General features: G+C 44.5%; 1 protein-coding gene and 1 pseudogene across 1 annotated transcript; both read left to right on the forward strand.

Annotated features, from left to right (window-relative positions):
• Positions 1 to 6,099: 6,099 nt before the first annotated feature.
• Positions 6,100 to 8,664, forward strand: LOC124659620 (annotated as a pseudogene).
• Positions 8,665 to 10,108: 1,444 nt separating this feature from the next.
• On the forward strand, positions 10,109 to 12,369 carry LOC124659632. The gene is made up of 3 exons (XM_047197469.1): positions 10,109 to 10,387; positions 11,129 to 11,197; positions 12,105 to 12,369. Exons 1-3 carry the CDS (start codon positions 10,109 to 10,111, stop codon positions 12,168 to 12,170), a joined length of 414 nt encoding a protein of 137 aa, XP_047053425.1. The 3' UTR covers positions 12,171 to 12,369.
• Positions 12,370 to 12,714: the final 345 nt, after the last annotated feature.

The raw sequence follows: 12,714 nt of genomic DNA on the forward strand, positions 1-12,714 counted from the left end.
GGTTCGTACTTAACAAGACTTGAAGACATATAAATGTCGTGTCGAGGATCCCATTTTTGGTTCGGCGGGGGGCGAAGAGCGCATCAAGTCCTAGTAATTATTCAATCTGAGATCACAAACACATAGAAACACCGTGATTTAGCCCGATTCAGGCCGCGATATGCTAAGCTCTACGTCCTGCAACTATCCTTAGTATAGTGGTGTTTTATTTGTTACAATCCTTTTTTTCCTCACCATGCCACTACTAGGAAAAGCCTTATTACCGGCGCACCAAAAAAGGCTAATGCCGGCGCACCAGAGCCAGCCGGTGGGAACACGCCGGTGGTAATGAGTTACCGCCGGCGCACCAGCAGTAACACGAATAATCCTCGGCGCACCAGGTCTGGTGCGCTGGCGGTATGTTTTTTCAAAATTCAAAAAAAGGCCGATCCAGATCTAGATCTAGATCTAGCTCGGGTCCATCTATCTCGGATTCGTCCTCGAAAACGGTGGCCATGCGCCACCTTATCGTCTTTGTCACGCCAGTGTATGAGGAGGAGGAGGAGGAGAATGAGGCCGGAGGTGGTGGTTTAGGAGGAGGAGGAGGAGGATGAGGCCGGAGGTGGTGGTTTAGGAGGTGGAGGAGGAGGAGGAGAAGATGGCCGGAGGTGGAGGTGGAGGAGGAGGAGAAGGAGAAGGTCGGAGGTGGAGGTAGAGGCCCAAGGTGGAGGAGGTTACCGGAGGAGGAGGAGGTCACCGGAGTAGGAGGAGGAGGAGGACGAGGCTGATGACCCACAAGTATAGGGGATCGCAACAGTCTTCGAGGGAAGTAAAACCCAAATTTATTGATTCGACACAAGGGGAGGTAAAGAATACTTATAAGCCTTAACAACTGAGTTGTCAATTCAGCTGCACCTGGAAAAGCACTAGTAACGAGGGTGATGTGAAAGTAGCAATAATATGAGAGCAATAGTAACGAGTAACACGAGCAGCAGTACTAGTGAATACGTGAGGCAATGGCACCAGAAAATAGTTGATACTACTTCCAATGACATATAGAACGAGTATATGATGATAAGAGATGGACCGGGGTTCCCAGCTATCTACACTAGTGGTAACTCTCAAGTAACAAGTGTTGGGTGAACAAATTACAGTTGGGCAATTGACAGGATTGAAATAGCATTAAGACAGAACATCAAGATTATTAATCATGTAGGCATGTTTTCCATATATAGTCATACGTGCTCGCAATGAGAAACTTGCATAACATCTTTTGTCCTACCAGCCGGTGTCAGCCGGGCCTCAAGGGAATCTACTGGTAATTAAGGTACTCCTTTTAATAGAGCACCGGAGCAAAGCATTAACACTTGGTGAAAACATGTGATCCTCATACCTACGCCTTCCCCTCCAGTTATCCCAGTTGCTGTCACTCTGGGGCCTTGGGTTCCGGACATAGACATGTGCAAACAACTTGTAGATACAATCTAAGCAATAATTATAGAGCTCAAATCTAAGATCATGTCACTTGTGCACTAGTGACAAGCATTAAACACAACAAGATTGCAGCAACAATAACTTCACAAACTTATATAGATAGACTGATCATAATGTAACAATTCATCGGATCCCAACAAACACAACACCGATTACATCGGATGGATCTCAATCATGTAAGGCAGCTCATGAGATCAGTATATCGAAGTACATGGGAGAGAGAGTACCAACTAGCTACAGCTAGAACCCGTAGTCCATGGGGGAACTACTCACGGAGCATGATGGAGGCGGTGGCGTCGATGGAGAAGGCTTCCGGGGGCACTTCCCCGTCCCGGCGGCGTGCCGGAACAGAGATTATGTCCCCCGAAACGGAGTTTCGCGATGGCGGCGGCGCCCCTGGAGTCTTTCTGGAGTTTCATCAATTGGTATCGGGTTTTTAGGTCGCGAGGGATTTTATAGGCGAAGAGGCGGCGCAAGGGGGGGCCTGGGGGGGCCACCCCATAGGCTGGCGCGGCCAGGGGGCCACCCGTGCCGCCTTATGGTGTGGGGGCACTGGGCCTCCTCTCCGGGTCCCCTTCGGTGTTCTGGTCCGTCTCGGTGAAATAGGATGTTTGGCTTTTGTTTCGTCGAATTCCGAGAATATTGCCCGAACAGCCTTTCTGGAACCAAAAACAGCAGAAAACAGGAACTGGCACTTCGGCATCTTATTAATAGATTAGTCCCGGAAAATGCATAAAAACATTATAAAGTATGAGCAAAACATGTAGGTATTGTCATAAAACTAGCATGGAACATCAGAAATTATAGATACGTTGGAGACGTATCAGAGGCCGTCGGTGAGGATTACAAGGAGAAGATGAGGAGGGAAAGAGGAGAAGGGGGAGAAGTGAGGAAGGAGAAGAGGGAGGAGGGCCGGCTTGAATATATAGTCTATGTTACCGCCGGCGCACCAAATACGGCGGTGCGCCGGGGGTAATTTTTTTTAATTTTTTACCAAAATCTAAAAGCTCAAAGAAGTCATGTTTCTGTTTTGCATTTGACGAATCCATTTTTTGTCCAAACGAACCGTAGGTGGTTGAATTCAGATAGAAAATTTCGCGTAGATAGATTTTGATATAAAAAAAGTTTTTCATCGGAGGTCGTATACAACCAGAAATCCCGTTTTACCGAAACATGACGCTATTTTGCATAATATATCGAAATTCATGTTTTTAAATTTTCATTAAAACTAGATGGCATAATACATGGGCATCTCAAAGGATTTAATTTTTTGAAATTTCTATCATTTTCTTTTATTTTTTTCAAAACTGGAAAAGGCGCACCACCATAGAGGCGCGCCGGGGGTAAGTGGAGCTCCATGGTTTGATCAGGCCCAGACCCATTATAACCTTATCCCCGGTGCACTAAATTTTTGCTGCGCCGGCGGTATTGGGCCATCACCAGGGCGGCCGAAACATGGTGCGCCGGTAGTATTTAGCACGGCGCGGTCAAAACATGGTGCGTCGATAGTAGCGCCGACAGCTATAGGCCTTTTCGTAGTAGTGTGCAGCCTTGGGTCTCCTTTATATGAGCATGGGGTCTCCACATGGTGTTGTGTGGAAGCACGCCGTGAGGTGTCGCATGCATGGTTTAAACGTATCGGAGCATACCTGCTGCCTGGCGGGACACTATCGCAATCAGGGGCGCATGCTAGGTCTGGTCCACCGTTCACGGCCCAGCTAAGCATAGGTGGCTAGGCATGATGCCATGATCAGACTTCATGGCTAGACCCCCGCAGACGTCCTTTGTCTCACCGGGTCGCGGTCCACTTGTTGGATCTAGGGACCAATGCTACCCGTGCATGTGGTAGTAGCCCTTGGGCGTGCCTTGGCCCAACGTCTGATGCCAGGGCTCGTCCTTATCCCTGGTGGAGCTGTGATCATAATCATGTCTTCATCATCTGAGTCTACTTTTAGCCCCTTCTTTCGACTTGCATGGGGTCGTTGTGGCCTCGAACTTCATGAAGGGTGTGAGCGGTCACAAGCTAACATGCCCTGGATGGGTGTAGCAGTAATTGTTGGGGAGAGGGTGGGAGTGAGCAGACGGCTTCTCTAGGACTGCGCCTATAAGGAAGCACTAGCGGCAACTCCTCCCATCATTCCCCTTCCGCTTTCATCATTCTTACTCATCTTCCTTTCCCTCCATCTCGGATCCCGACTTAAAGCATGTTGATTGTACCCCAGATGGCTTGGGGACCCTCGTCGGTGGAGAAAGGGGCTTCATCTTTGAGGAATCGATCCGAGGCTTCGGGACATAAGATGCTCTTGCGAGCACGGCTCCCGTCCACCATACACCAGGAGAAGGTCAGTTATCTGAAGCTTCACTTAGCCGATAGTCATCCGAGAATGGAGCCACCATTCTTCGCTGCCATGGGGGAGGAGTCGAGGATGGGTACATGCCCATCTACGTCTACTTCCTTAAGATCGGGTTGGTTCCGCCCTTTTCTGACTTCTTCGTGGAGGTGATGGTTGATGCATGTAAAATGCATACATGAACTTTGTAGTTTATTGTCACATATTCTGACATATTTGCATCTTATATAATATTATATTCATGTTTTATATTGATTTTGGGGATTTTATGAATAATCCCCTCTCCTATGGTTTTAACTCTGTTTGGCAGAAAAACCTTCTATTAGTATTTTAGACTTTTCAGGAGCTACGAGACTCGAAAAGGGCAAGGTCAGAGATCACGCTTCAGAAATTTTTATAAGAAAAAGAGAGTTAAAGTGGGCCACCAGGAGGTCAACATGCTGGGAAAGAGATGGGTGGAGCGGGCCCCCACCAAGGCCGCGCCACCTGGCCTCTTTTTCACCCCATTGCTCTGATGTCGTCGATTCCACCACCATCATCTTTGTCTTGACCTAAAACCCTCTATAAAAAGGGTTCGCGATGCAATCTCAGAACATATGGAGGTGGAGATCGAAAATAATAAACAAAGAGCTAGAAGGATGCCGTCGAAAGAAGTTCTGAAGGGGAAACGCTCCCGGAATCGCCTTCGGTGGACTCCATCCCCCTCCGACGTGTTCATCATCAACACCTCCAGCAACATCCTCCATCTACCTCTTGTGATCTTTTGACAAACATGATGTGTGATGTAATCTATTATTTTCCCATGATCTATTGTGTCTCTATGTCTATGTTTCAGTAGTGACTTGTTTATCACAATTGTGAACTAGTTTTTTATTAATTGCATACAAGTATAGTTTATCTTCTATGATTTATTTTATATACTGATATATGAGTGCACACACATGTTGGAGGATGCATAAGGTTGTCGCTGTTACATGATGATAGAAAGGAGAGATAGTTGAAGATTGACATAAACCGTGTCCCAAATCTTTTAAATATGCATGCTATAGGTATAAACTATCTTAAAACTTGGGGGTCTATGAAAGATGTCTTACCAAAAGTATTAGTACCTCCATGGAATGGATTGTATATTTTATTTCTGTTTTTGCATCGACCTTTACTTGGTTTATCTGTAAACGGGTGTTGATTTGTTTGGTGTCTGTGATATCCTGATTATCATCTGATGTCTTTAGCTGCTCTGTGATGGACTCACAATAATGTTTACCAAAATAAAATGAAAGTGTCCACATGTCTTTCTGAAAATATATATGCACGTGTAAACAAAAATGTCTGTCTTGCCTATATGCGAAAATTGCATTTGGAGCCCAAGATCACTTGAGCCCTTTATTTTAAAACTGTGAAAATGTACATATAGGTAATCATGCAATATCTCAATCCAAAATAAGCTGCATTATGGGCTATCCAAAAAACACAAAATCCAACTGCCACTGTTTCGCGCACCTAAATCTATAAATTATCTTTTGTGTAAAGTAGAATATAACGGGTTTTAGATTGAGACTTTGCACTCTTGAAGTACATATCATTGCCTATATGTAATTTTCTTTTTTTGCAACTTTTATAATTCTTTAAAAAGGGCTCTAGTAAGGTGAAATAAAGTAGACCAGATGCAGATGAAATAAGTGAACCTACACGCTAAAACACATCTAGATACATGAATTTATGAAAAAATCTAAAAATATCTTACATTAGTGAACATGGGAGTATTATTATTTAGTTGAAGTCCAAATTTTTGGTTGGAAATTGCATCTATATGCTAATATTCCGGAGCCTCAAGTTGGATTTTGAAAATCGAAGGTTATACATATTTTAAACTTCACATGAAAATATACACACTCCTTCCCAAAAAGAATGTCGCATACAATTTGCGACATCTTTTTTGTGTATAAATACATCTGAATTTAGACAGAAACAAATCTGCAACATTCTTTTCGAGACGGAGATACGTTCCAATATAGATAAATCTGAGGAGGAGTGAGTGTATGATTTATTTTTCTCCTCTTTTTGACAGCTTTCACGCACACAATACTTGTAGAACTTCCATGCACACAGTTAGTATTTTTGAATCTAACATCTATGGGCCGATCCATATAGTGAAACAATGTGCCAGGGCCGACAGGCCCATAGATAATTACCAACCCGTTCCAATTCGGCAGGCGCGTAGCACGTGACGCCACCATCGCCACTGTTCCGTCTCCACGGCCGCGTCTGACATTCTCCCATCCCCACCCGCCCGGCGAGCCAACGCGAGGCGCCGCCGCGCCGGCAGCGGCTATGCAGGCGGCAGCCTCCTACCGGTGCGCGGCAGCCCACCGCCGCGCCGGCGAACCTTCCTCGCGCCCTCTGGTCCCCTCTCTTCTTCTACCCGGCCGCGTTAGCCGTTTCTACGGTGAGCCTCTTGTACTATACATGCCACTCCGATAGCTTCTTGTCGACTGATTTGTGCTGGCGTGTTCCTGTGGGAGCAGACGCGGCGGCGGTTCCGCTGCGGGTATGTTCCCCGCCCCTTCCCCGGGCACGCGGCGGCGGCGATTTCGCGCACCTGGATGCCAGGAATGGGGAGGCGGGGCGGCTGATGCGCGCGCTCGGTCGAATCCTTCCTGATCACCAGGTACAGTAGCTTTGGATTTGAGAAGACAACCAAATTGATTGATGGATCCAAACTGTACAGTTGTTCCATTCTGTCATGGTGTACACTGTAGAGTGAACTGATGCCTATACGTTTGCTGTGAATATGGGCATAGATATAGAGTCCAATTTCTGGCATTGGTAATTTTGTTTCTACTGGGCAGCTATCGTTCCTTTCGCCCACTGAATGCATACTGGTTGCAAAAAAACAAAACAAAAATAGCACAGACGGCCTGCATCTAAAGTAATAAAAGCTTCTCCCATCTGTGAGGCCTTTTGACACAAAACATAGATGGAGCATGTTAAGAGTGAATCATAATCTTGTTCAGAATGCACAGTCTTTGTTTATGGGCTTCTACTGACTGTGCTTTGTTATGTGCTTGTAGAATGTATGCCTGCTAAGAACTGCTGTTCTTTCAACCATGTCGATACTCATCGTCCCTCTTGAGGCATCAGCACTGACGTGTCAGCCAGCTAATTCTTTTGCCGATATGCCGATTTTTATTGCTGTTTCTCTAATAGGAGCTGCTGTGGGTGGTAAGATACTCAAACAATTCTCACGGGCATGACCGATATCTATACGTGTTGTCGATGAAGAGATATTTCCCACTGTGCTAATTTTGTTTTTCTCTGCGATCTTACATTATAGGATTATTAGCCCGGCAAAGAAAAGAGGAATTGAAGCGATTGAATAATCAACTTCGTCAGATTAACACTGCTCTTAGAAGACAGGCACAGATTGAATCGTTTGCTCCTGGCCTTACTTATGCGCCAGTAGGGAGAGCAACAGAAACTGAGGTTATTGTTGATCCCAGGAAGCAGCAGTTGGTGGTAAATTTGAAAAATGGGAAGAACTACATGAGGAATCAAGACCTTGATAAGGCAGTAACAGAGTTCAGGACAGCTCTGGAGCTCGCAGAAAGCATAGGGGATCGCTTTGAGGAGAAGAAAGCTGCACGGGGATTAGGTTAATTTCTTCCTGATAGTGACCATCATGGATCATACTGGTTTTGTTCACTGATAAAGAAAAGTACATGACTCAGTACTGACCCTCCACCATTCTAAGTATAATTTGGTCTGACCACACAATCACTAAATGGTCGGTGACCAATCTTGTATAAGCATCTGCGTCCTAAATCTGTTGTCATATCTCATATACCACCATTAGCTAAATTGTAGAATAGCAGAATGCCCCATGAAATAAGTTTAATTTTGTATGTTGTTTCATCTAGGTTGCATTTTCCACATCTTGTGTTAAAGTTACCCCTGCTAGCAATTCTATTACTGCACCATATCTCAATATATTCTGTAGCTGTAGTACACAAAGGTTTATTTTGCTAATATTCTGGGAGAACAAGCAATTGTCAAGTTGATCTGGAATTTAAACATTCTCGTATTTTATTTCAACAGATTGCTGATTCAGTATTTTACCTGTACACGAGCTGATCTTTATCTGTATGTATGCAAAGCTTTTATAACTTGGGGCATTCGCATTTACGTATACCAGGAATTACTTTAAGCCACTACCGTTGTTGAATCTTACAGTTTTGACACCGTTTGAAACTTTGCCATTTGTATCTCCTTTGAACACCTTTATCTACCTTTTCATGTGCACTTTTTGTTCATATTTCTGCTACATGCTTCATTTGAAGACAGCTTAAATTACCATTAACTGTTGTTAAAAAAACTCACGGGGCGATAGCTTATATTTCTCTCAGGTGCATCACTACAAAGGCTGGGACAATACAAGGAAGCGATGAGCTGGTACTACAAGGTTCTGGAGCTATCCAAGGAAACAGGCGAGGATTCAGGCTGTACCGAGGCATACGGCGCGATAGCGGACTGCTACGCGGAGCTCGGGGATCTGGAGCGAGCCGCGAAGCTGTATGACAAGTACATATCGAGATTGCAGCCCCACGATTGAGCGCTTGGCCGCTGTCAGAAATAAAACTCAGCTTCCTCCTACTGCTTGGTTGGTTGGTTTTCGGCAGAAGAAATCGTGCTGATTTTACTCGTCTCTTAGCTTTGTCAGGGCGCTTAAATTGTTACTCATGTATATAAATCGCAGTGGCCCTGCAGCACATGCGGGTTCAGAGCTCCGCATGAAAGATTGATGGAGATTGATTGCCCATCTTCTGTAATCCTTTTCCATGAACCGGTAGCTCAGCACGTTGAGTTGAAGATGATCATAATGCTGAGTTTTTTTTGGGGGGAATTACCATAACCCGAGTTACACATGAATACATGATGCAGTAGCAACTACACCATGTCTCGTGATCGAGCCAACCAACGCGAGTCATTTAAAAAAAACTTCAGGAATCACCCAAGAATGCACGATCCATCGTAGAGTGTCAAAGCATCTATAGCTGCGTCCCTCGAAGTGATTTGGGGGTCGTTTGATAGAACAGCGAGCCAGCCACCGCTCGCCCGAGAGGCCATTTCGGTCCGGCACGGGTCAATATGGTGTTTAGCGTCTCGAGGCAGTCTTGCTTCACAGGGTGGAAGACATGCTCAACATGGGCACCACATGCTAGCGACCAAAGCCGACACAGCCTTGTCATGTCTCTTTTTCGCGACGCTTCTCCTCTCCAGCCGCTATCGATTTCGCCTGCGTTTGATTCCACCTCACCTCCTCTCACCTGGCCGCCCATTTGGCTGCTCATTTTGCCGCCATGCCAGTTGGTCGTCAACTCGGCCCCGAACGCGGCAGCTACTCCGAGCGTCCACCGCACACACAAGGTGTTCGATCGTTTGTTTGGTAGGAACCACCGCTGTTGTTTCTTGCCTCTCTTGCCACAGATGTGTCAACGATTTCTTTTGCCTCCTAGATATGGATAGGACAAGTGCTTGGGAAACACTAAGCTCTGTGAATAATATCTAGCTATATATAATATTCTCCGCCTCAAGAGCGATAACATATGGTTTCGAAGTCCCCTGCGCCAAATATGATGTCAATATGAAATTTAGTTGGGCCCAAACTTGCATCATAGAATGCTCTTCTAGATGGATTTGAATGGTCCAATTATTGTAGAGGTCTGACTAATTTTGGTGGAACATACATGAGAATGGTAAATTCTCAGTTGATTGCATGTATAGAGCTCTGGTTCGGCCATTATTGTCGGTTGATAATAATAAATAGTTTCAGAAAATAAATATATCATTAAAGAAATAGAAAATTGCTTGGTATCTTGGTAAGGAGTAATTCTCACCAAAGACATGCCTATGAAATGTGTTTTGCTGGAAATACAAAGCGTGTAGTCTTTTCATCATGATGTGACAATCAAACTATTTTTTTCGAGGACTTTTACAGTACCTCTAAGTTAATATGGGCCATCCATTCGGACCGATCGTGCGGTTCTGGAGCGCTCGTACTCCCCGACGATGCCACAGAGTACCAACTCCAATTCGTTCGAAAAAGTGGCGGAGTACCTCCACTGGAGGGGTAAAAAGTAATTTTTCATCTTATGTGTCCCCGGGTAGGGGTATTTCCGTGTTTTTGTATTTGCATGAGGATGATTTTGCATTTGTTATTCCACTCCTATCAGATAGCTCCATTTCGTGGATGAACCCTAGCAGAGGTCCTGGCGGCGTCGGGAGAAATGGAGGAGGAGGCGAGGCGACGCGCGGCCGTGGCGTGCAGCTCCCCAACGCATGTGCGCAGGAGGAGCCGTCCGGGGAGGGGGACGAGGCGCCGAGCGGCCGTGGCGTCCAGCGCCCCGACGGATGGGCACCATTGGTGGGCGGCTCCCTGCGGCGGCTGTGGCGGCCAGCTCGTCGGCTCCCTCGATGGATGCGCGCCAACGGGTGGGCGGCAGTGGTGCTTGGTTCGCTGCGTCGGCGAGGTGGGGGAAACTGGAAAGGGAGGAGCGCCGTGGCAGGTAGGTGGACGGCTCCCTCGACGGATGCACATGGTACCTGTCAATTGCGTAGCTTATGGATTTAGAATTGCTGTTAGGGCATGTCTCTCTTTCGCTGTGGCCAGCTTCAGTTTTAGAATTGATGTTATGAATTTAGAATTACTTTTATCCCAGTGAGGTTACATAAGATTTGAACTTTTTTCGATAAAGATAAGATTGGAACTTGTATTATGTTTGTAGATTCATAGTTGAGATCACTGCCATTACTACCATATGGCATTCCAAAAATCTCACTTTGTTGCTATTAATTAATAATATTCTCTCCAAATTACACTACAGGTATAGAAGATAAAGGTGTAGTTTTGTCGTTAGGAGATTGCTGCTTAAAAGTGTAGGTTTCTGATATTCTGTTTCTCAAGTTCATTGCACATTTGTAGTCCCTTGCTGTTTATTTCTAACTAAACAGCTGATACTTCAAATACCAAGAACCAGTCCTTGAAGCTTGTTGATAAATGGACAACACATATGCAAATAATAGTTCTCCTCTTTTAGGTCGCTTATAATGCCAAAAGGTTGTCATGTTCGCTTAGGTCATTGTAGGTGCCAGTATTCATCAAACCATGTGATTCCTCTATTACTAAGCAAAGAGGTCTTAATTTTTAAGGAATGAATAAATTGATGTATTAGTTTACTTATTTGTATTCACTTTTTGTAAACTGTAGTGTTGATGTATTGATGCGACTTTGCTTCTAAAATATGCAGAAGGGTTCATATGATGCTGAAAAGAAAACAGTGACACTCCAAAGAGAACTTGTTGGCAATGTTTCAAGGGTAGTAATCAGAATTCTCTCGGGTTCTATTGGGGTTCTATTTCGAGTTCTTTATTGATGTTCAGATGGTTACGTTTGATTTGGTTGTGTGATGATACTTCTAGTGTACTGAAGCATGCCTAATTGCAGCAAATATAACAATTTTGCTCTCGGTGTTCAACTATATGCCTAGAGGTCTTTTACTTATAATCGAGAGTACAAGTCAGTAGTTAATATAACCTCAAGTCTTCTACCATCCCTACATATGCAGCAATACCTTCAAGCTGAAATTGTTTGTTCAAGTCAGTAATTAATATAACCTAAAAGGACATGGTGTTTTGGCTCATAGGTCTAAATGCACCTATTAAGAAAAATGCATAGATGGAATTGAGTTCAGCAGAATCTGGATATTTCTGTCCTTTGGGTTTATGACTGCTATGATCGCCTGGATCCATAGATGGAATTGAGTTAAATTGTTGTCGATAATTTCTAACTGTGGTAGAATCTGATTTGCGACATCTTCTAACTGGATATGTAGAAGTTTCTTATGCAAGACGAATCCACTCCACCCAGTGTTGTAAGTATCGGCCACTTTCTTGCAGGTCTGGCGGTGAATTTGAACATTGCCTATACTTAGCAATCCTGCAAGAGGTGTTGTTGCAATTACCTCCCTCTTTTTCGGTGTCAAGACTTCACAAATAACCTTTTGCTGTTTGACAGCAGACCATTGTTTCCTGCCTATTAATGAAGTTATTAGAGAGTTTTTTTTGTTTCCTTTCCGAGAGGCCAAGAATTGTTTTCTTTTTTGGAATTCTAGATATGTACCTTATCTGCTTGTGTCTCCTTTATGGCTTTCTGGTCTCTGTTTTTTTCACTGAAATCCTTCAGTGATGATCGAACATGACTTATTTTCGTTTTGCTCTTGACAGATTTGGATGAGGATGGATCCTGACAGATTTGCTAAAGAGGGCATTGGTGTTTCTTGTGGAGGGTAATAGTTCGGCTCCGCTGGATTCTTCATCTGGGAAGATTGGCAGATGAAGAGGATCCTTCGTGCATAGTTGCGGCAACTATTGTTTCTGGATGAGAGGGAAATCATCTTTAAATACTGTCGTCAGTTACCCTAGAATTGTTCACATAGTTTTTGAAACAAGGAGGGAAATTCAGTTTTGCAAGTGATACTTGTACAAACCATTACTATTTTTTGTGTGTAGTATAGCTTCGATCAGGTCATGCCAGGATAGATTAAAGTTCGGGCTCGTCTGGCATGGACCAGCAATTTCCAAGCGTAGAGTTCATATCTGTCTGCTAAACTGTTCTACTGATTGTGTTCAGGCGAAACTGGCTACTGGCTGTATCCTGGAGACATGGATACAGTCATGGCTCCTAGATTAGCAATGGTGCCTACGCCCTATTTTACGTGTTTTTTGGGCATTCCTTTCATGCTTAGAACAAATATTAAGGTTACAGATTTTCTATCACACAATATTCATTTGGTACTATCCACAGGCTGAAGGTTCAACAATTTCAAACCGAAAC

Source organism: Lolium rigidum, chromosome 1, assembly GCF_022539505.1.
Source record: "Lolium rigidum isolate FL_2022 chromosome 1, APGP_CSIRO_Lrig_0.1, whole genome shotgun sequence".
Taxonomy (NCBI): Eukaryota; Viridiplantae; Streptophyta; class Magnoliopsida; order Poales; family Poaceae; genus Lolium; species Lolium rigidum.